The sequence below is a fragment of the Lissotriton vulgaris genome, chromosome 2_2 (assembly GCF_964263255.1).
Source record: "Lissotriton vulgaris chromosome 2_2, aLisVul1.2, whole genome shotgun sequence".
In the NCBI taxonomy this organism is placed as follows: domain Eukaryota; kingdom Metazoa; phylum Chordata; class Amphibia; order Caudata; family Salamandridae; genus Lissotriton; species Lissotriton vulgaris.
This window is the reverse complement of record NC_141688.1, coordinates 84,689,955-84,714,634: the sequence shown is the minus strand read 5'-3', so window position 1 is coordinate 84,714,634 and position 24,680 is coordinate 84,689,955. Positions and strand designations below refer to the sequence as shown.

At 47.3% G+C, this 24,680-nt stretch overlaps 1 protein-coding gene across 1 annotated transcript in view; it reads left to right on the top strand.

The window, feature by feature from the left end:
* The first annotated feature begins 4,962 nt into the window (after positions 1-4,962).
* The window catches only part of MPI (mannose phosphate isomerase), a 97,306-nt gene continuing 77,588 nt past the window's right edge, over positions 4,963-24,680 (top strand). Inside the window, exons 1-3 of the mRNA XM_086959329.1 lie at positions 4,963-5,179; positions 18,643-18,770; positions 20,542-20,742. Coding sequence (XP_086815455.1) covers positions 5,152-5,179; positions 18,643-18,770; positions 20,542-20,742 — 357 coding nt within the window. The 5' untranslated portion in view covers positions 4,963-5,151. The remainder of the gene's footprint in view (positions 5,180-18,642; positions 18,771-20,541; positions 20,743-24,680) is intronic.

The following is a 24,680-nucleotide window of genomic DNA, read 5'->3' as shown; positions in this document are numbered from 1 at the left end:
AGGTTATAGATAAACCTCCCACAGTAAACTGTGGGGAAAAGAAAGCTCCTTGCCTCTGCCCATGAGGACAGCCTGTTCGCCTTGACAATGTCCGTGTTTTCGGAGGGGCCTACTTCGATGCCTGCATTGGAGAAGACATATTAGAAGAACTCAATGGTCTGGCAAAAGAATTGGCATTTGGCGTGATTGAGAGTGAGACCAGCTGCATCACTCTTGCTAGTTATTTTGAGGAACAAATGGTCCCTGAAAAGATGATTTGAGGTCAAAGCATAATAAAATAGAAATACAATGATGTCTCTCTTTTTGTCCTATTGAACATGATCATTTAAAGGAAAATGCAAGGAGAAAAACATTAAAGTGGAAACATACATCAAGGAATTCAGGCAAACAAAAATATGTTGCTGAACAATGTGTACCATCCAAGCCACTACTGAATAAATTGGCACACTCTTACACATATAAATAAAATTATACAGTTGTGTCAGGGCGTGGAAAGTCGACAAGGTTCGATCCCTCTTTATGAATGCAGGGATCATCTTTAGGGCAAAGGAATATATGCCTGTGGTGATTGCCTATTAGGGAAAACAAAGAGGAGGGTTGAAGAAAGAAGGAAATGGAGAAGCGAGGCGAAAAAATTAGCTAGGAGATTTAAAAAACGTCTATCATTTTACTTGTAGATAACAGTGGGTGATGCATGCCAACATGCCAGTTGGAGTGATGATGGTAAACTCTAGGACCGAGCTGTGGGTCATGCTGATTTATCCTATTATGAGTCGTAAACAGTAGTGATTGTAGGGAGCGGGGAGTGTCTAGGTGACTAAGGTGGTGAACAACGGTAGTTATAGTACCTTGGAATCATGGACGGGGTACGTGTGTTAAGGTAACAATCTCTGTGAAGGATTGCAAGCCTTGTGCATTGCACGGGCCATCAAAAAGCAAGAGGTACTGAAATTGCATGGAATTAGAGGTGGTTTAGAAGGGATGAAGTATCACCTTCATTGGTATAATAGTAATACTCAAATAACTTGCATACTACGATGGGCGGGTGAGGGAAGCTAGTACAATTTGCAGGTGGCTGTGATGGCTGCCAAGAGTGGAGGCATGGATAAAAACGTAATCGTTGATGTTGATTGATGACACCCTCTAGGCCGGCAACAACTTCCCATATTGCATTGTTTACCACCTCCTCTGCAGACAATATACCAAAGCTGAATCTTTTTTAGTGGCAGTGGCCGACGTGGGCGAAAAATGTAGTGATGTAACTACTGCCCTCATGGGGTTCTAGCTGGTGCTACCCAGAGTTCAGGTCTAGCTTTGAGAACCATGTGGATCCATTAATGTCATCAATCAGGTAATCAAGGTTGGGGGATATTTGACGCTTGCTCTCTTTATGGCTTGTTTGGGAAGGTGCAGATCATTGCAGATTCAAATGCACCCAGGCTGCTTTGGCTTGTTTGAGACCACCATTGAAAACACCCAGGGGGTTGGGCAGAAACTTTCTCGCTTACTCATGCATCCTTGAACTTTTGAAATTCTGCTTCCACCATAGGACGGAGGTGAAATGAGACTCTATGGTGCCACTGGGTGATAGGGCGGACCATTGGGTCAAAGTGGAGGGAGATCAGAGTTTTCTAGGCCAGAGATGAGGCAAGGGAACTCTCAGAGGATGATGTCAATCTCACTCACCTGGTCACTCCATACTACAGGCACTAATTGTTGAAAGTAGATTCAGCCAGGGCAACCCCTGGCTAAAATTACAATGAACTCTTTATGCTATGTATCAAATACATGGATCAAGAGAGAGACCAGGGTGGGGTGTCCATTATTTACTCAGTTGGTTCCTTCATTGGAATCCTTTACTCAGTTGAATGAGGGGGTAAGTAATATAAATTATTGTTCTTTTGAATCAGCATTTTGGTAGCCCTAGGTTCATCTCTCCCTAAAACAGACACCAAAACTAATCAGAGAGGGAACAATTTAAAATGATCACAAACACACCAAGAAGTGCCAAAGCCAATAGGTCTTGCGAATGCAACAGCTTTTGACTTGTTTACAACAACATGTTGTACATCAGTGTGGCTGCTGTTCAGCATGGCAGACAGTTCGTGGTGTGGAGTGAGGTGGGGTGTAGTGGAGTAGACTGGGTTGGATTGTGGCAGATTGGAGTGGCATAGGTTGGGGTAGAGTGAAGTAGATAGGGGTAGACTGGAGTGGGGTTGAGTGGGTAGAGAGGGGTAGAGTGTAGTGGGGTGGATTAGGGAAGAGTGTAGTTGGGAAGATGTGGTGGCATAGATTGGGAAAGAGTGGAGTGGGGTCGTTTTTAGTAGAGTGGTGTACATTGCAGTGGGGAAGATTGATGTAGAGTAGGGCAGATTGGAGTGGGATAGATGTGGGCAGAGTGAGGTAGATTGGAGTAAGGTAGATTGATCTAGATTGTAGTGAAGTTAAGTGGGGTAGGTTGGAATGGGATATATTGGGGTAGAGTGGGGTTGAGTGGGGGAGAGTGTGGTCGAGTGAGGTAAAGTAGGGTGGGGTGGATTGGGTAATTTTGAGTCTGGTAGATTGGGAAGGGTGGCATTGGGTATATTCGGTAGAGTAGAGTGGGGTAGATTGGAGTTTGGTGGAGTGGGGTACATGGGTTTGGGTAGAGTGGAGTGGGTAGAGTTGGGTAGATTGGGGCAGGTAGCTTAGGTTAGAGTGGAGTGGGGTAGATTGGCATGGAGTGGTGTAGAATGGGGGGGGCAGAGTGAAGTGGATTAGAGAGGGGTAGTGTATTTGGGGTACAGTGAGGTAGATTGGAGTGGGTTAGATTTGGGTAGATTGGAGTGGAGTGGTTAGATTAGAGTAGGGAAGATTGAGGTAGACTGGATTGAGGTGGATTGGAATGGAGTGGGCTAAATTGAAGTGTATGTAGATTGGAGCAGAGTGGGGTAGAATGGGATAGAGTGGAGTTGGATAGATTAGGGTAATGTGGGATAGAGTAAGGTGGGGTTGAGTGGAGTAGGGTAGAGTGGGAAGATTGGAGTGGGGTGGATTGAGCTAGATTGGAGTGAGCTAGAATGGGGTAGGGTATATTGGAGTGGGGTACAGTGCGGTAGAGTGCAGTGTGAGGTAGATTGCAGTGGGGTAGATTGGAGTGAGGTAGTTTGGCTAAGAATTGAGTGGGGTAGATTGGGGTGCACTAAGGTAGGTCAGGTGGAAGGCTGTGTTGCTGCACAGTGGAAGGGCCTTTGCAAAGGTTTACCGGCTGTTAAACTCGTACTAAAGAGGTGCACGTGCAACTATAATGTTCAAACAGTGTTAACAAGTTTAAAATTGACAACATAATGCCGACAACCTAGTAATCCTGGATCAAACTGAGGTGGGTCTTCAAAGAAAGCTGAACACATTTAATGCGTACTGTTCAGCACAACGACTAACAGTAAACATGGACAAAACAAAAATATTGTGCTTCGGGAAAAGGAATACAAAGTTTAACTGGTACTTGGGCCAAACCAAACTTGATATAGTAAATGAATACAAATACCTTGGAATATGGTTCACACACTCTTTGAAGTGGGGTTGCATTTGGAGGCACAGAAAATAAAAGCTCATATGGCGGTATGTGGGCTGAAAAGATTTAACCAAAGGTATGGTGATATGTCCCATAAACCATTATTGATGGCCTATAAAGCAATGATCCCCCCGTAACTCCAATATGGTTCAGAAATGTTTTGCATTGATGGTAAAAACTCCTGGGATAAGGAGGAAGGGAAATGTTTAAAATCTTTACTGTCCCTCCCTATCTCGGCAGTGGTCTAGGCAATTAGATTGGAACTAGGACTGCCTGCGTGGAATGTTCAGGTGCAACTAAGTCTACTCAGATTTTGGAATTGTTTGGGCCTTGAGGAGGTCACAAAGGTGTCGCAATGGTGTATGAAAGAAATTCAAGTTAGTGAGTTAAAATGGGCGAAAGCCACAAGGAGTAAAATTCAGACCATTTGCGACTACCTAAATGTGAAAATAGACTCGAAGACATTGCAATTAAAAATAACAAAGAGCATTCTTAAAAGGCAGGGAATAGAGTTGTCTAGAGCATCAGACCAGTAGTATTTAAGTAAAAAAGATTTGGTAAAATGGATGTGTAGTAGCTGGGAGAAAGATATAAGTTACTCTTACCTTGACACATTAGCGAATCGTTGGCTAAGAATGGAAGTGCTTAGAAGAATTGGTATTAACTCGGCTGTGATTAATAGTGCTATAAAATCTGGATTAATGCAACAAGATGGTAAATGTATATGTAAGATAGGAATGAAATGCAATATTTTACACATTGTATTGGATTGTGAACATTTTTTAGAGTTACGTAAACTAATCCTTTGTCCGATCTTTTCAAAGTATAATGTAAGGGCGCGTCTACAGGCATGGGAGCTTCTTGCGGAAATGGAAAATGTAGATATTGCGATAGCCATTGCGAAATTTATGCAGGGTTTATATAAGTTCCCTGCTGCGTTAGAGGTTTAAGTGCAGAAAGGTGGGTTATGATCTAAAAAGTAATCTTATTAATGGTTACATTGTTAGGAATTAATTTTTAATGTTACCATGATTTTATGCTAAAATGTTGTATGTGTAGATTCTTTTAAATATTAATGTATGGGGTGTTGTTTAAAGACCAAATGGTCTAAATAAACTTATTTTTAAACTTGACAACATAATGAATTAATACTATTTAAAAAGTGCCCTACAATGCATTATAAATTGCCTTTTTCCCCGCATACTTTAACCAACCCCTGCCGCATAATTTTGTCCTCCGCTGTCGCATAATTCCAGGGGCCCTAATGGTAGTATACTAAATCTCAACGCAGAGAGCCTAGGCTATCGGCTCATGTGCGGCTGGGCCACAACGTTTGCAGCCGCGTATGACGTCACTTCCGGCCCCGGGGAGCGGTCTTATTTAAGAGGACCGTCATTCTCCGAGGCAGGGGGCGGTTCTTTGATCTGATGGGTGGGTCGCTTGTAGGAGGCGGGTCATTTTAGTAACCGCACAGCTCACTGGAAAGTACAGCCTCCTAGTACCGCCCACACCTGTCAAACGGCTTCGAGACCAGGATTTCTACCTTTCGTTCGTTTTCACGCATTCTATCAAGACGGAAGCGCAGTGAAGACGGCCGGATGTCTGAGATCTATCGAGAGCCGGGAGGTAAGAGTACCCCTCTTGCGAATGCGAGCGAGTGGGGTGCACGGTGCGTCCTGGGACATTGGTTCATGCCCTTTGTAAGGTGACCTGATAACTTAATACTTCCAAAGGCTGGGCACTGTCATCGTGGGGGTTAAATAAAGAAATACATGCTAGTTGTAGTTTTGATTTGAATAGTGAACTGGAATATAGGAAGGTCTACAATCAAAACAGTGTATGTGTTTTTACACATAAAAGAACACAGTGAAGCACATAATCTACAATTGCATGTGAGGAAACGAAGATCCGCATTCACTTCCCAAAATTCCACCTCCTCTTCTCTCTCTCTATTGATTCGCGTGCAGTTCCCGCTGCCCCTCATCATGAATTATCTACAGGGCCTCGCTAAAGTATTCTGAAGTATCTACATATGAAACCTATTAAGTTAGAACTACTATCTATATAGTACTTTTACTGTTTGAAAACTTTGAGTGCTGTATTACTGCGGCTCTAACGGCCAGAAGCTTGTTTTTCAGTGAAGCATGTTCTGTTCCTTATTAACTAAAAAGCCCTGAAAGATCTGCCGCCGTTATGGGATTATGTAGTATTGTATTTCAACATTGTAGTAAGGCTCATATACGTTATTCCGCGGAGAAGGTACGCTGATAGTTACAACCTTGGACAGCCCCTACTGCCTCTGAAGTAGCTGTCCAGGAGGAAAACTGCCACATCGGTAATGATACGCACATAAAGGTCAAGCTGGAACATAGAATCAAAAACATAAATGTCAACACTTTATAAACCAACATTACAGTGCATTACCTGGCAACATTACACACCCTCCTTCCCTTAAAACCCCACAAAAAAACAAACAAGATACTAAAAGAGGACAATAAAACATTGAAAACAAGACCAGTTACTGATGCACAAGGGAAAATAAAACACACAACATCATAACTAAGGACAAAGTTATAAAAACATTTTTGGGACAGAATACTCTGAAACTTGGTGGTCCGATCTCTCCTCGCCCATGATATTCTAGTCAACTGATCATTCTCCCTAGCACCATCCCTACAGCCTATAGAAGGTACAGTAGAAATTGTTAGGAATATTGTTGTCGTTTTGTAGCTTGCACGCTAGACATCTGACCTACAGTAGGAAGTTTAACCCTATGATCACTTCCCTTAGCAAAAAATTTCTTCATTAAATATGCGTTATCGGCCGAGTGGGAACTGTAGTATTGTGAGGGATACGTTCTAGTGTTGCAGCATGGTGTAACCCACACTGAACACCCACCCACCACAGGCGTCCTCAGTCAGATGACCCTGCTAATAAAAAGGGCTGAGCGCACGTGCTCAGCGCTAGTTATCCAACTATGCTACCTGTGTCTGCGTCACCTCAATATTAGTATGAGGGCCTAGGGCCCAAATACCACAATGGCGACGAGCGGGCTGTGCCTGTGCGTGCAGCAGCCCAGCAGAAGATAAAAAAGGGGGAGAGAGCTGCTGAGTGGTATCCCCCCCCACCTGCGTGAACGGCGCTGGCCGCTTGGAGGCCAGCGGGGCATGTGACGAGCCCAGGGCCTGTATGTAGATTAGGAGGTGACCGGGAGCCTACCCTGCACCTCATGAGCCCGGCGTGAGCCGCCCCTGCGAGGAAGTGCCCTGGGGGAGAAGTGCAAGCAGAGCGGAGCCCACCCGCATCGGCCGCGACAGAGTGCCCTCGCAAAGTGAAGAACCACGTAGAGCCCACCCGTGTGTGTGTGGAAGAAAAGGCCCGCCGGCTGGAGGTGAGACACGAGTGAGTGTGCCATGTCCCCACACAGCTGGAGGCTCGCGAGAGCCCACCCCGCACTGAAGGATAGACTGTGCTCTCCGGCACGAAGGAAGCCCCGTGAAGGTCAAGGCACAAGGCGAGCGAGGCCGGACTGAGCTTATGCCGCTGCACAACTGCCATGAGGCGAGGTGTGTGAGGCCTGATCAAACAAAAGCAGGCAGAAGGTGAGCCTACCGCAGCGCGACGGAGAGTGAACGCCAGCGTGGGCCCACAGGAGCCCACCTCGCCTCAGCAGGAGAACATTGCCGGCTGTTGGAGGACAGGGAGTGGAGTAGCTAACCACTACCCCGCCCCCGCGAGGAAGTCAAGCGGTGCCCGTTTTACCCGTCACCTGCGAGCATGAGTGACTGATGGATGGCCGTCCCCAGCGCCGACCATGCCCAAGTGCGGTGAGTGAGAGAGGCTGCGGGGACTGCCTCGGGTGCGGGCACAAGCAGAGCCCACCCACGGCGAAGAATGAACTTTGGCCATAGTGTAACCAGCAGCGCGTGCCATGTAAGGCTGCGGTGAAGGATTGAAGAGACAGTGTCTGCGATTGGAGCAGCGCCGGCACCCCCTTGCGCAGCCCTCAGTGTTAAAAGGTCTGCTACGAGGGGCGGCTTAGGGTGAATGGCTGGCCGCTGCGTCTAACGTGAAGTGACACGAGTTGGAGAGAAAGCGGCAGGCACAGCCCGCGGCAGAACGGAGCGGCGCTGATGCCCCCCCCTGCGCAGCCCTTGGAGAGTGAGGCCTGCTGAGAGAGGAAGACGGAGCCAGAAACCCGGCGAGCGCGCAAGGCACAGGGAGAAGTGCTGCGCATGTCAAGGCCCTCCCGAATGGCACCCGGAGGCCAGCAGCAGGGAAGAGGACTGCCGTTGAGAACACAGGAAAAGGACAACAAGTTGAGGCCCGCAGCATGATTGAAGCTGCCCTTGCCAATAGAAGCTTTGCAAGGCCTGTGTATTAATCTGCATTAGAGAAGAGCCCCGATCGTGTGGTCACAAATACAAACATTTCCACAAAGTACATACTGAATAGTAGATTATCTGTGAACAGCGCCTACCTGGCTGCGATTGCCTGGTGCCCTGGGGGGGGGGACCCAAGAAGGTGTGGCATCGGGTGAGGACGTTCTACTGAGTGAAGACAGCACAGGCCTCAGAGTCTTCAAAACCAGCCAGGATCACAGTGGAATGAAAGACACACTGCCACCTACTGGCCACTTCCTGGGACTGCAGTGAAGAAGAAAAAAACAAGCCTGCAACAAACCAAGGAAACAGCAGCAGCACAGGAATGGTTGTGTACAGCACACAGCAGTGGATAGAAAAGAAAGGCAACACTGTACAGTGAGTACTGCCAAGTACAGCAAAAGAGTGCGCAAGAGACTTGCCATGCTAGTGTGGCACCAAACCACTGCAAAGGCACGGCGCAGGAACGGGCCAGGAGTGCAGGAACTCCACACAGAGGCAGTGTGGGTACATTACCCAAAGCGCATGAGGACAGCAAACAGGATTTCACTGAAGGGGCAGGCAGACCCCTCAGACATTGTCAGTCCGCTGGATAGGAAGTAAGCAAGACCTCCCTTCGGCAAAGGAAAACCGGAGACGCCTTGGGATTTCAAATAGAAGAGTGACATCCAACTCACAGCTGAGCAAGAGACCGACAAGATCACAAGACAACCGCCCAAAGCAGCTAGTCATGGAAGGGACAGGAGAACGCAGTCAGAAGCGCGCCGAAGCACTGCAACTGCGGAGAGAAGACGGAGCGATTGCGCTGATCACCAGAAGCATGAAGATTCACAAGGGAGAAGAAGCCAATCACCCCGTTGGTCGCAAGGAAGAAGAAGCCGACCACCCCGTTGGTCGCACGGAAGAAGAAGCCGACCACCCCGTTAGTCGCAAGGAGGAAGTAGCCGACCACCCAGTTGGTCGCAAGGAAGAAGCCGCCCACCCAGTTGGTCGCAAGGAGGAAGAAGCCGGCCACCCAGTTGGTCGCAAGGAAGAAAAAGCCGACCACCCCGTTGGTCGCAAGGAGAAAAAGGAAGCCGACCACCCAGTGGGTCGCAAGGAGGAAGAAGCCGACCCGCCAGATTGGTCGCAAGGATGACTGACCGACAAGACATCAGCGAGCGAGGAGATCTGACAAAGACATCTGACAAGAAGAACGGTGAAGACATCTGTGAAGAGAACGACAGAGGAGAAGTCCACGAAGAGGACCAGGAAGAAGACTGAAGCGAAGTCTAACGACATCAACTAAAATGCATAAGTAATCAAGCGAGAAAGTCGCGACGACAGGTCCAGTCACGATGGATGTGAAGATTGTGTCCTAGGGGAAGACAAGACCAGGGAGACCCGGGTAGAGTGCAAGCTACACGGAGACACCTGGTGAGGGAAGACCATCCAGATAGAAGCCCAGACCGAGTCGCGAAAGAAGGAAGAGAAGACTAATCCTGAGTGGCACGACACCACGGCGAAGGAAGAAGAGAGGAAAGGAGAAGAGCAAAGAGCTGTACGTAACAAACCAACACAACACACACCAGAAGGGAAACACCTGAAGAGGAAAGGAGAAGAGCAAAGAAGTGTGCGTGACGGAACACTACAACACACACCAGAAGGGGAACACCCGCTCCTCAGGGAAGAGTCATGGAGGAAAACTATGATAATTGGAATGTTACAGAACATACAGGTCAGATTAGTACATAGGATCAGAAAATGAATGTCAACATATTATCATGCAATGTTACAGTATATTTTCTGGCAACACTATAAACCCACTATCCGACTCCTTTCAGTAAGCCACGGGGCAGGGAGGGTCTACTGGGCCACAACCGTGGCGGTTGAGGCCTTTTGTCAGTTCTTACTAGGGCCTGCCTACTGTGGCTCAGCAAACTGAGCCAAGTACAACCCTTTATGTACTGACTCTCAGTGGTAGCGAGGCAAGCAGTCACAGACGATTCCTGGTGGTTATTCAGGATCAAGAATCAATACCACTCCGACAAGCACAATAAGATCAGTTTCCAAGCCAGTGTTTCTCTTTGTAGAAAAGTCAAGTACTTTATTACATAGAAGACATATAAATCTACTGCTTGCTTAGTAATGCACAAATACCCGGTTCATGGGAGCAAGTCTATTTGCTTTCACAGGCCTGTACCATCTAGGCCTCAACCTGTCTATAGTAGTCTACCCCATCCCCACCTCCATTCACTGGGTTTCACCTCCCTATTTAGAGTTAGAGGTAGGTCTGTGTGTGCAGCTAATGCTGCCCCTACCTCCCCTCTGCCCCTGGTTTGGATTAGCACTCAATATTTTGGGCAGGGGCCTGTTTAGTCACTCACTAAGTTAATAGCAGTTGCGTTGGGGCACGTTCGGCAATCCTGTGGCAGCTGGATCTCACAAGTAGAAGGAATCCTCCAGGTGGTAAGCATCTGTCTTCTCCGGGGCTGCAAGGGAGCTGGCCATGTAGCGCACCGCTTTATGGTTTGCAGCAGGAATGGAGGCTTTTGTCGGGTGCTCTCTTCTGGGTGGCAGGAAATAGATTGTGGCTCTCTTCTGTCTGTAGTCTGGTGAGTATTTGACTTATGGCGCGGTGCACTGTGATACTACGTGGAGTACTTGGCACTTCTTCTTGAAAGTGATGGCCCCATACTTGCACATTACGATTCTTCAGTGTGGCGGAAGCCAGGCAGTATCTTCTGAACACAGTTCCTCGAGTCAATAACTTAAATTCTTCACAAAGGGCTCTGAGGGCACCTCTCAGGTCTCCTAATCTCAGGCATTGGCTCCAACCCAACAAAACACTTGGCAGTGTCACTGTCACATCGGCCACTTTTGGGGCACATGGGTCCACCAGCAGTTGCTTATCCATGCTTAAGTCTGACCTGCCACCCTTGTACACCTCTCGAGGTGCCTTACAGCTACAACGAGAATAAATTACAAAGGTTGCACAGCACAATCCAGCAGTTCTGTGAGACCTTCACTGCACTTGCGTAGTGAGTCTGTCAGACGAACCCTACGCAAGGGTCAATTGCAGCAATCCCTTCCACGATCCGCTCCTTCTACAGGATTGGCACTTCCTTCCCTCGCTCACAGTATGATATCTTGGCACCTAGGACAGTCCAGTCATTTCTCTTTCAGATCTGATTCCAAATGCTCTTCCCTCGCCTCTCTACAGTTGGCTGTCAGTGCAACACCAACCTTTGGTTGCACGCAGTCCGTGAATGTTCTGTGGGTTACCCCCACCTCTGTAAAAGAGAAAACTTGAACGAACAGCTCAACAGTTGAAGTTCCATTTTTAAACAGTTTTCGCAGACAGAAGATAAGTATTCCATGTCTTCTTCCATGGAAACGGTGTGGGTCGGTTCCGCTTTCATGTGTCCTGAACAGATCAACTTCCAGGCGTGGCCTCAGTCTGCAAGAATGCTCCATCCAACAGAATAGTCTCCAGGTAAAAGTTAGTTCTAAAAAAGAATAGTCTCCAGGTGGAGTGCCCAGCACAGAAGTACACAGAGATGAGAGCAGGCTGCCTCCAGCTATTTACGATTGCTCCTCACAGAGATCAGGAAGACAGACAAGAATCAGTCCCCCTTGAAATGACTCCTTTCCATTACAAAAGATACTGAAGGCCTCACCATGCACCTACCTAATTGCACCTGCTGTTAGAGTCCTTTACAGCCCAATGTATCTAAAAGGCCTTGGCATGACTAAGGACAGCCTGTCTTACCTCTTCACTATAGCGTCTGGTGCCCTTACCTCATCTCGGAGATTCCAACAACACACATGCTGTCTGGAGGAAGCAGCCCTAACACCATTTTGTACTCTGATCCAGGCTGTGGGCTTCCAGAATGGAGCCCACAGACCTGTATCACCTGTGCACAGCAAACTATAAGGTCTAGCACACACGCTTGTGTACACCGCACTGGATGTTGCGTTCAGGATTCCAGATTTATTGTTGAGCGCAAGAACTTTAGATGAATCAGCCTGTAAATGCTCATTAATATCTCACTGGTAGGAAGCTTGTCACTAAGGGCCAGAACCCAGACCCTCGGTTTGAGGTCTTCTCCTCCCAGGCAGCTTCGCTGTCCGTGCTTTCCTCTGACCCCATAAGGCAGGGTTCGAGACTCGCTTGTGCCCGCTGCTACGCTCCGCTCCAGCTGGTTTTGCCATTTTCCGTCCTCTCTCTGTGTCATTGTTGTCTTTTTCATTCCTTCTGTAGGTTTCTGCTGTGCCGTAGTGTTTTTTTCTCTGTGACTCACTTTCTGCTGTTCTGCTCTCCTGCATTGTGCCCCTGCATATTCCATTCCCATTGGTGAACCGCGTTTTTATTCTTCCCCCTTGTGCTCCGTTGGCTCGCTCCCCGTTTCCCGCCTAATCCTCAGCCCCCGATCGCCCCACTCCCGCCTCCCTGCTGCTCGTCTAGCCCCCCTCCCCTACAAATGGCACCTGCTGCGCAGTCGCACCGCTGGTGCGCCAAAGGCACACCTAAAGCAAGCCTGACCACAACCAGCGCCAGGAATCCTGGATCTCCAATTATCCATTGCTACGACACCAACACCCTCCTCGCACTCAACCCCTGAAGATACATAGAATGCCAGCAGGTCTCACCGAACACGACCCACGGCCAGTTCTCCTGCCTCTGCTGCAACCGGACCTTCGCCACCACCTCTACCCTCAACACCACCAGCACCGACAACACCCTCAGCTGCATCCTCCTCAACGTGCGCTCTGTACACAAATACTCTACTCCCTCTCGCCTGATGTCACCTTCTTCACAGAGACCTGGACCAATGCCGCCTCCGCCCCCGACATCAACACCGCCATTCCGGATGGCTACAAGATCCAGAGGAAAAACCGCCCCAACCACCCGGGAGGAGGACTCGCCATAGTCTACAAAAGCACCCTTCACCTCACCACCTCCAGCGAAACCTTCCCATCGGCCAAAACATCTGCATTTCCAGATCAAGACCAGCCCTAAGACCACACTCCGCGGGACACTCATCTACAGACCGCACGGCCCCTGGACGCCCTTCGCCACCGTCATCACCGATTTCATCGCACCCACGCCATCACATCAATGAACTACATACTCATTGAAGACCTCAATTTCCACCTTGACAACCCCAGCTACCCCAAATGCACCATCCTTCGTGACAACCTCGCCAGCATCGGACTCACCCACTCGTCAACACATCGACACACAAGGAAGGGCACACCCTCGACCCCATCTTCTCCGCAGGAAACAGCGCCCACTTCAGCCACACAACACAACCACCTTGGGCCGACCATCACTGCATCCACTTCACTGTCGATAAACCCAAAGCATCTAAACCAGCCCCACCCCCACCTCGAAGGAACTGGAGCAAGGTCACCAACGAGCAACTGAACTCCACCCTATCCCGAGACAACCACTCCCGGGCATCCAACGCTAACACCGCAGCCAGAGAACTCCTCATGTGGATCTCCAACTGCGCAGACGAGCTCGGCAAACAACTCCCCCGAAAAGCCGCCTGGTTCACCACCGACCTCCAAGAAGCTAGGCGCACCTGCCAGAGCTCGACAAATCCACTTGCCCCCTTGCATTTGCGAGGGAGAACGGATGAGGACGAGCTATTTTTAGGTCCTACTCACCCTTTCTGGCGAGTAGGAAGACAAACTAACGTTTGTCCTCTGTCTTTAAAAACGGAGCAAAAGTGACAAGATAACAAGGCATTTTTATTGCTCACAAAGGGACTGGGCAATAAAGATGCCTTTAAATCTTGTTAACTTGTCACTTTTGCTCCGTTTTCAGAGACAGAGGTCAAGTAGGTTGCAGTTGGGTCAAGGGGATTTTCCAAGTTACTAGACCTGCAGGACTAATACAATTTTTCAGATTTGTTGAGCCCTGCCTGCAGACGCCTGGAAAAGAAGTGGAGGAATACCAAGGCAACCGATCGCTACTCCACTTATAAGGATACCATGAGGGACTACCACAACCAAATCGGAACAACCAAAAGGAACTTGATCCACAACAAAATCCCCACCAACTCCAAGGAACTCTTCAACGTCATCCATGAATTCACCAACCAATGCAGCGAAGCCACAGACATCACCTCGTCCCAAGACCTCTGCGATAAGCTCGGAACCTACTTCCACCTCAAGATCCGAACACTCTACGGCAACTTCACCGGCCACCCACAAGACACCTCAACCAGTCCCCTGCCTCCCCAAGACACCAGCCAGGCCACCATCTCCAACTGGACACCAATCACGACCATGGACACTGTTGCAGCCATGAAAGGCATCCACTCAGGGGCTCCCACAGACCCCTGCTCCTGCACATCTACCACAGAGCCACCCCAACTGCAACACACCATCAACACCACCTTCAAAACCGGCACCTTCCCAGATGACGGGAAGAGCGCCAAAGTCAGGCCCCTGCTCAAGAAGCCTACAGCTGACCCCACCGACCTCAAAAACTACCAGCCCATCTCACTTCTCCCCTTCACAGCCAAAGTGGCAGAGAAAACAGTCAATCGGGAGCTGACACGATTCATCGAAGAGCACACCATCCTCGACCCGTCTCAATCCAGTTTCCGAGCCAACGACATCACCGAGACTGCCCTACTCGCCGCCACAGACAACATCCGCACCCTCCTGAACCAGGGCCACTCTGCGGACCTCATCCTCCTCGACCTGTCTGCAGACTTCGACACAGTCTCTCATCGCACACTAATCACCAGACTACACAACACCGGCATACAAGGAACTGCCCTAGACTGGATCCGCTCGTTCCTTACCGGAAGAAACCAAAGGATCACACTACCGCCCTTCCTCTTCGCCCCCACGGACATCACCTGCGGAGCCACCCAGGGTCATCTCTGAGCCCGACCCTCATCAATATCTACTTGGCCCCCCTCGCAGACATCATCCGACAATACGGCCTCAACATCGTATCCTACGCCGACGACACGCAAGTCATCCTCTCCCTCACCAAAGATCCCACCACCACAAAACTCAACTTCCAGAGAGGAATGCAAGAAGTGGAAATCTGGATGACCAACAGCTCCCTAAAACTCAACATCGAGAAGACAGAAGTCCTCGTCCTGGGAACCACCTCTTCCGCATGGGAAAACACCTGTTGGTCCACCGCCCACGGAACCCCACCTATCCCCACGGCCCACGCCAAGAACCTCTGCATTGTACTTGATTCTTCATTCACTCTGAACCGACTAGTCAAAGCCGTCACCTTGCAGCTGCTTCAACACCCTCCACATCCTCCGAAAGACCTTCAAATAGATCCCCCCCCCCCCCCCCCCCCCGAATCAAGAAAAATAGTCACCCACGCACTCATCAACAGCAGACTCGACTATGGCAATGCACTCTATGCTGGCATCAACAAATTCCTACTCCCCAAACAATACAGAACACCACAGCCAGATTCATCCTCGGCATACCCCGGCACAAACACATCAGCCAACAGCTGCTGCGACTCCACTTGCTCCCCGTTGAAAAGCAAGTCCCCTTCAAAATCGTCACCCGCGCCTACAAATGCCTGCACAACAATGGACCCAAATACCTCAACCACAGAATAAGCTTCCACGTACCCAAAAGTAACCTGCGATCATCCAACCTTGCACTGGCGGAAACCCTGCACATCCACAGAGCCAGAGCAGTTGGAAGATCATTTCCCACATCGCAGCCAAGACTTGAAACGAGCTACAGGCAGACATAAGATGCGTCCCATCCCTGAACACCTTCAGAAAAACTCTCAAGACCTGACTCGTCGACTGAACGGAGCAACACACCCCCCCCCACAGCGCCATGAGACCCTCATAGGTGAGTAGCTGCTTACAATTCCCTGATTGATTGATTGACTATCATTCTCTAACACTGCATGCGAAAGGGCCAGATTTAGTGTTGGTGGCAATCATTGCACGCATATTTGTTGGCACCTACCAAGCCCCAATGGCATCCTCCACAGAATCCTTCACTCTCTCCCTCCCATAATGGCCCTCCGCTCTCCTTAGCACCTTTCTCACAATTCCTTTATAGCACTACTCATATTAATACTCTGAGCCCTTTACAGTACACTCACATCATACAGAGACAATGAATTAATGTGTAAATCAATGTATATGAAACGCTACACAAGACTAGGAGTGTCATAAGGCCTAGTAGTTACTTGTCATCCATACTGGTAGGCTTTAAATGTAAAGAGTGATTCATCTGGAGAAACAAAGGTGCAGATTTACTAGGTTTTCATGCTACGCAGCGCAGTAACCAAAGTTGCTGGGGGGTGTTGTGTAAAAAGGAGCTAGCACAACAGTGCCATCTCTAGTAAGACATGGTGTTGTGGCTCTTTCCCCTCGCACTAGCTTACCTTAGGCTGCCTTGCGCCAACACAACATAGTAAAAGGGTGTGTACATGATATCAAGCATTTGTTTGGTACTTGAATGGTACGTTTCCAGTACATAATTCTGTGCTTTGACAAGGTTTAACACTTTACCACTTTGTATATGTGCTTCGAGGAGGAGTCATTTTTGAAGTAAATCTCTTTCTATCATAGACAGTAAATAGGATTTAACATCAAATACATGCGATCATCCATGTACCTAAAACAGTACGCCCCCTTGACATAAAGCACAAAGTAGAGGATAGTGCTACTTCATGTTACTGTAACAATATTTTCCAACTCAATTTGAGAATTTCTCTTGAAGTAAATCCCCAAAACACTTTGTGGCCTGTTTGTGTCACTTTTGTGATAAAATCCGGCACATACTGTTAGTTAATCTGCCCCATGACTTTAGGATATGAAACAAAACACAAGGGTTGGGGTTATCTATACTACTAAAAATGTATTACTACCCAAAGGAATCCTTTTTTTTAGCAACTATAGAATGATGAAAGATTAAGAAATAAGCAAACGGGTTTCAAACTTGTGCCTTGTAGTTAGCATGCAGCACTTTCATGCGAGTTCATAGTTCACTGTGCTATATTAGAAAGATGGTATCTTATGAAGCACAAGTAACAGAAAGATTTCTCACAAAAGAAGTAACCCACTGAGCTACTTACAGAAAATACATCTGTGATATATATGCTACACCTGTGCTTTGTAGCAGGAACATTAACGGTGTGTTTCCAGCTCTCCAGGAAGGTTGCTGTCGCGAAAGAGATGTTGATGGCTTTCCGGAGATGGGGGGGCAATGATTGTGCTGGCTTTGTTGAAGACGTGGTGTGGGCATGGGTCAGATGGGGATCCAGAGTGGACGGTGTTCATGATTTTGATGGTGCATCGTCGTTTACGTTGGACCATACGATCAGGTGGCTGGTGGACGCGGGGGTGGAGGTCTCGGTGGTTGGCGGGGAGGTCGTGGCGTTGAAGCTGTCGTGGATGTCTGCGATCTTGCGGTGGAAGTAGGTGGCCAGTGAGTTGCACAGGTCCTGTGAAGGGGGATGTCGTCGGTGTTGGAGCTGGGGTTGGAGAGTTCCTTCACGATGCTGAAGAGCTCTTCGCTGTTGTGTGCGTTGTTGTTCAGGCGGTTACTTGAATGCGGTCCTTTTGGCGGTTCTGATGAGTTGATGGTGTCTGGAGGTGGCGTTCTTGAGGGCCGTGTAGTTGTCTGGTGATCGGTCGTGAAGCCAGTTCTTCTCCAGTTTCCAGCATGCACGCTTGGAGGCCTGGAGGTCTTCAGTGAATCAGGTGGCTTTCTTGCTGGTGTGGCTGTTGGTGGGTGTTTTGAGCGGGGCGAGAGGGTTGGCGCAGTCTTCGATGCACTGTCGAAGTTTGAGGGCGGTAGTGTAAGGTTCGGTGGGGTTGGCTGGTGGGCTCTGTGCAAAGGTGGTAGCTAGCTGTTTTTCAGTGATTTTGCCCCAGCAGCGACGAGGTGTCTGTTGGGTGCGGTGGTACGTGGTGGGCTTCCTGAGGTGAAATGGACTCCACGGTGGTCGGTCCAGTGGGGTTCGGTGGTGTGGTTGAAGAAGAGGTGGGGGCTTGCAGAGAAGTCTAGCGTGTGACCGGCGGCATGGGTGGGTGTTGTCACGAGCTGTCTGAGTCCGAGGTTGGCGAGGTTTTCGATCAGGGTGGTGGAGTTGGTGTCGTTGTTGTTCTCAAGGTGGAAGTTCAGGTCCCCGAGGAGGATGTAGTCTGTGGAGGCAAAGGCGTGGATGCTGATAAGGTCAGCGATGGATTTTCTGAACTGTGGTCTGGGTCCAGAGGGTCTGTATATAAGGGTTCCTCTGAGGGTGGTGTTGGGGTCGGTGTGAATCTGGAAGTGTAGGTGTTCGGCGGTGCTGAGGGTGTCCCATCATGCCTCAGTGACTCCTACATGTGGTGGGCACCGGTGAGTGTTTAGGATGCCGTAAATGGCAAACACCTCAAGTCCTGGTGTCTTGGACTTACCATTTACTCTTCCGTAAAGCAAATTATCTTGTAAATAGAGAGCCCAGCCTGCTTTATTCAAGCTGAAACCTGTACACATTAGTGACCCAGGTTGGCTTCATGCTCCAGTTGGATTATGTTCTTTGCTATTTCATGAATACACAAAAGCCAGAGTTGTGTACCTTGGACTGGCATAGAAAGTAGTAAAACTGGTAACGTGGACACATCCACTGGGTTTATGTTTACTGGTGGACTTGTTTCAACAATCCGGCATGCTGCTATGGTGCCTGAGGATGATGTGTAATCTTGTTTGTTTTCACAGTATTCCCCCTCTCGTGTGCTGTGCAGAACTATGCCTGGGGGAAGATTGGACTTGACAGTGAGGTGGCCAAACTCTTGGCCAGCAGTGACCCTCTGGTGCAGATTAACACAAAGTTACCCTATGCAGAGGTAAGTGGCTGTTCTTTCTATCTTGTAGATTTTAAAGGAGGTTTAGATGTAAAGTTTAGCAATAAGTGATGCCTCTTTGTAAAGATAGCCAGAGTTTTCAAATGTTGTCTTTGCAAAGTGCAGGGAATAACTTGCAAAATGTGCAAATTCTTTCCATAGTGTAACATCTTTCTTTCTGGCCCTCTATGGCTTTCTGTGGGAGATTTTCATGGTGATGTAGAAAATCACTACTTCGGTGGTGGTAGTTCAGCAAGATGAGAGAGTTTTTCCTGTTTCATAATCTGATCTTGAGCAATAATAACATACTGGAAGCAAGTTTAACACCTTAGCTGCTTCGAACGTTCAGCGCCCAGTGCTAAACGTCCGAAGAACGAATGCTGGCCCGTCGGCCAACGGTCGTGCGCAGCACTGGGAAGGTAGCGCTCGTGACGACCGTTGGCAGACGGCAGCTCTTAAGGTGTTAAATAAACGAGAAGTTTGATTAATGGCTCACTACATTGTTTTACCAGGGAGTGCGAGAATGCAGTCATTTACTACTGTTCAAGTAAAAATGCATCTACCCCATCACTGTAATTAACTACCATAAAATGGTGGTGTATCATAACCTTATTATGGGGGCAGTAACCATACATGTTAAAAGAAGTATACCTTTTGGTGGACCTCAGTGGCCCACAGCACTTTTGTTGAGCAAGGTACCTAAAATGTTGGCTTCCCAAAATGTTGATCACTTTTCCTCCATCTAATTCTTGTGGCTTAGTCCCTTCGGCTAAAAATGATGCCTCCTATAGGTTGACTTTTGACCTGCTGGCCAAACCACCTCTCTCTCTTTCTCTCTCTTTCTCTCTCTCTATCTCTCTCTCTCTCTCTTTCTCTCTCTCTCTCACCTTCGATTTAATTATAGTGCGTTCAGTTGACTCAAATAGGACTGCTGTGACATAATAAAATACCAATGCCTTAGAATGACATGGCCGGCATGCAATTAGAAAGTTCTTTATATTTGGGATGTCCGATGTGTATGCACGCTGCTGCGGTGACAGTGTGCAGGCATGCCCATGAAAGCAACAGAGTGAACTGGTTTGCCTCAAACTGGAGCCGGATGCCAGGACTGAGCAGCTGACGGTTACGATTTCCACTCATTTTAGGCTTAAATAGGTCCGCAGTGTTGATGTATCATTGTGTAAGGTAAGTTTCTATTCACACTACCTTCTCACTCCTAAATTAAATTTTATGTGATGAGGCATACATGTGCATTTAATCTCTTGATAATAATGCCAGAGATGGCATCAACATACGCTCACAGTGTATAATGCCCTACCATTTATTCCCACAATATCCGGAGATCTCTTTGAGTTGATAAACTTCACCATAGTCATTATTTTGCGTCATGCCTCAATATCAAGTTTCTACTTCTTTCGTTGTTTGTCATTCTTAGACTGTTGTGTACTTATGCTGGTCGTGTGTGCTAGAATAGTGGGATGGGAGTTTCTATAGTGTGTTATTTCTGTGTTTATCACTGCCTGCACACCAGTGGGTTCTTCTTTGTAACTCCCTGATCCCACTTTGACACTCCAAGTTTTCAATGCTTTTTCCCACAAAGTGTCGCTTTTCTCTCCACCTGTTTAAATGCTGACCTAGAAGATTAAAAAGAGATCATTGTTCTAAGATCTGAAAGCTATGCTGCTTGCCCCGAGTATTCCGACACATTTCTCTCTGATCGCATTCAATTTTTATAATATTTCGTATGTGTCTCCTGATCTCTTCGAATCTTCAGCTCTGGATGGGAACTCACCCCAAAGGTGATGCCATCATTGTGGACAACAGGATTTCCCAGAAGACACTGGGGCAATGGATTGATGAGCATCCAGAGTGCCTAGGGTCAACGGTCAAGGATACATTCCATGGTCAGCTACCGTTCCTCTTCAAAGTATTGTCGGTCAACATCGCTCTGTCCATTCAAGCGCATCCCAACAAGGTAAGCCATAGACTATTTGGGATAGGAGGTGGGTGAAGGGACGGCACATAAAATGTACATTAAAATCCTTAAAACATATTCTGAAATAAGTTCACACTTCTTTATTTTTTCTTTTACAAAAGTGTCTGTATTCTTTGATTCTCTGTTTAGGGATCCATGGAGGTAAAGCTTTAGCTCTCTAACTAGGAAGTCCATGGTAGAGCTAATAAAATCTCATTATAGAGTAAAAAGAGCTGTTCACATAGGCACATTAGTGACATGTATTCTATGTTCTTTTGCAGACTTCTCACCCTTCATAATTTCTCCTAGTAGTTTGCAGTTTTGCTCAAAGGGCAAGTAATGTTATGTATATTGAACAATTCACACTTTGACCATTTTTGATTACTCACTTTGGTAACTGTGCACCTTTTAATTGAAAACTGGAGCTGCAGTCCACTTCACTGAAGACCTAGAGGCCATTGGTAAGGGAACTTATCACTGAGCTATAGTAAATATCTCATTGATTAACCCCAATTTACCTTATTAAGGACTCTACAAGATAGCTGGAAGAGGTTCCTCATCTTATGAATCACAGGTGTTCCACACCAACTGCCCACCAAAGATGTCACGGAGCAGCTCCTCCACTTACCCCCTTGTTCCTCATCAAGAACCCGTATTATGGTATTTGAAAAAAAATCCCACTAGCTTATCTGCATACTCCAATTGAAGGAGGTTGAGCTGAAAGGCTTTCTCCTTGCTTATTTTCTTGCCTTCACATAATGAAATCTCTTCTCAATTGAGTGCATCTACCCAGCAGAAATACGTCTACCAAGATCCTTACTGGTAAACATTGCAACTCACTCTGGTGCCTATTCACATACTAACAAACAAAATACATTTCGAATTAAGGTATCCTTTGCAGGAAAGGATTTTAACGTTTTCTTATTTAATATTTTATTGCTCAGTACTCCACCAATTTAGAAAGAGGAACACATTTCTCACCTTAGTAACAATGTGCGCATTCTCTATTTTAAGTCAACTTCATCATGCAGTGCAAGCGTCCTAACTTCAGTCACACAAACCAGAAATTGGGAATATCTAGAAATGGCGATACCGACAGATACTATTGGATGTGCTAGACCCTATGAGCATGTCATGTTACTGTCCAAAGCCATACATGACTAATGGACCCCTCGTTCTTTCCCAGAAGTTAAGTCTTTCCCCAAAAGGCATTCTTTGACCTTTGTCCGTAGAAAACAGAAAAATATGTGACTTTGTGGCTTAGTAGGAGGAAGTGTCTTAATATGATTTCTATTTTGCTCACAGTCACGTCATGGCCATAGAGCATCAGCCTCATAGAAAATTAAGTTAGTCCAAACTTGTGCTTGCCCTGAAACTCTTAACATTTCATCCATGGAAACCTTTTTTTTTTAATAAAAACTTATAGTACAGTCTGGTTAAAATAAAATGATAAAGAGGGCAATAACGAGTGATCATATCATAACTGTGTCTTAGTAACAGGAACCATGATTAAACATGGTGAAGGGGCAGATATAGGAATATACAGTTCCTGGCCATGGTTTTAAGTAGTTGTGGCTCTCCCTTCAAACGTTTTGGTGTGGAACGTTGGTGACCGTTACAGCAGAGGAATTTCAGTATCTTACCAATTCTTCTAATCTGGATTTCGACAGACTGTTCTTATCCCTCCTGAGACACCTGTTGGGGTAAAATACATTCCAAATCAGATCTATTAGTAGTGAGGCAATTCTCAACTTCAGCACCTTAACAGAAGAGAGATGTATTGGTTCAGAAGGGGTGATATGAATTCTGTAAGCCCCGCTTAAACCTATTTCTGTGGGTGCCATATATTACAAAACAAATGAATCAAAATTAAAGCATTAATAAAAAAGACTCATTATGATTGACAATAGCGCAATTCTTTTTATAAACAATTGCATAAAGCACCAGTGTTAACATTTTGTAGATGCCAAGTTTTGCAGGTCAGTTACTGGAATTAGCCCTGCAATCTCATAGATCCTAAGCCATAAATATTGCCACCATTTACCTCACATCTTGGCATACTTTTGTTGCCAGCTCTTGCAGTATTGGTGGGTTCCTCTAGTTTCGCACAACAGTCCATTCCTGCACGCCATTCAGATATAGTGGGTAAAGCTGCAATCTTCCATTTGCAGGAGAGATCTCTTTTGGCCACGATTTTAGCCATGCCAATCCGCTACTGTCCTCCACTTCGTAGAACCCCAAGTAAGGCTTGTGTTGGTGGGAGGTCAGCTTAACAGCCCGATACCTGAGTGAGGGCCTCCATGATCTGGTGCCAGTATGTCACAGTCAGGGGGTATTGCCAGGTCACATAGAAGAAGTCTGCATCAGGACATAAACAGCAGAGGCAGTTGGGGGCGAGGGGTTTTACTGCGTGCCAGAATCATCACAGGGTGAGGTATGCCATATTTAAGTAGTTCATCTGTATGAGCCTGACAGGCGGTGGAGGATGTGAGGTTCATACGCACCAGACTCCAGTCTAGATCATACCCGGGCCCAATACATTATTGCATTTTTGTTTCAAAGAGGGAAACCCGTTGGGTTGTTGAGGACTACTGCACAGTAAATTTGGGATATGCTTCCTTTCTCTAATTTTCCCATCTGCAGCTTGACTTCAAGCGGCGGTTTGGGCTTGGGACGTTCCACTAGTTGGTCTGCTTTGTATGCACTCCGAACATGTCGCAGTTGTAGATATATGTGGAATTGGGTCTGATTTTGCAAGTCATGAAATTAACAGATGTTATTCCCTTGAAGATATCACCCAGGCCCGCAAGCCTAATCTGTCTAATTTGACTAAGCCAGTAAGTTGTGCAGTGTGTGAAAGGTGCCTCCTTTGCCATAAAGGGGTTTTCTGTGTCGGGGATTTGTCCCATTCCATTTCATGCAGTGCTGTGAGCCAGCACATAAAGATCACTCTGGTGGCTATGGGGAGTCGTCGTGGGATTGGGTTATCGTATAGTATTCCCATCACTTAGTCCAGGAGTTAAAGTTCTGCCCGGTATGCCTGATCATCCCACTCCTCTGTCAGCCAGTCATTAGTAACTGATCCGTTCTGTAATAAAGTTTAAGGTCAGCCATGCCCATCACACCGTCATATACTGTGTGCCTTTATTTCCTCAGTGCTTTCTGGGTGTTGATGGTTGGACCTTTAAAAAGGACAAGCCACAGATGAGCGGTCTCAAATCGAGCTGTTTGGAATAGGTAGTGTTAAATTCTGAAAAAGGTATAAATCACGCAGAAGAATCATGATTTGAAGAGGGCGACCCTGCCCAATACATGGAGTGTCAACAATGGCCAACGTTGCAGGTCTGCTTTCACAGTCGTGAGTGCAGTCATGTTGAGACTCCGGTAAGACCAGAGTCACAGGAGACCTGGTCTCCCCACCTATTTAGAGCTTGTAATTTGGATAGATACAGGGGTGTGCCATGTTGCCTGTGGGACGATCCCCTCTGAGCAGGACCAGCATAGATGTATTCTAGTGAACCCGGAGGCTCGAGTCCTCTTCATACAGGTCCTGTAGTTCAATACATTGCATGCCCTTGTGGATGCAAGGGGAACAGTAGTATATTGTCTTCCTAGAGTGCTATTCGTTCTTTAGTATCTTCCTCCCACCACCACCCATGTCTTTTGGGAGTCACAACAAACCTACCAGGCAAAGGGCTCAATCACCAGAACTAGAAGGAATGGAGTGAGTAAGCATCCCTGTCTGGTTTCAATATGAATAGGGAAAGAGTCTGATAATATTCCAAATATTCCATTAATCAGCATCTGTGCTTAGGGCTCTGAGTAAAACAGTCCAATATATCTACGTATTTTATGTCCCAGTATTATTTTTCCCAGAACCTAGGACAGGAAGGATCAAGCCACCGAGTTGGAAGCATTTTTCAAAGTCAAGGTGTAGG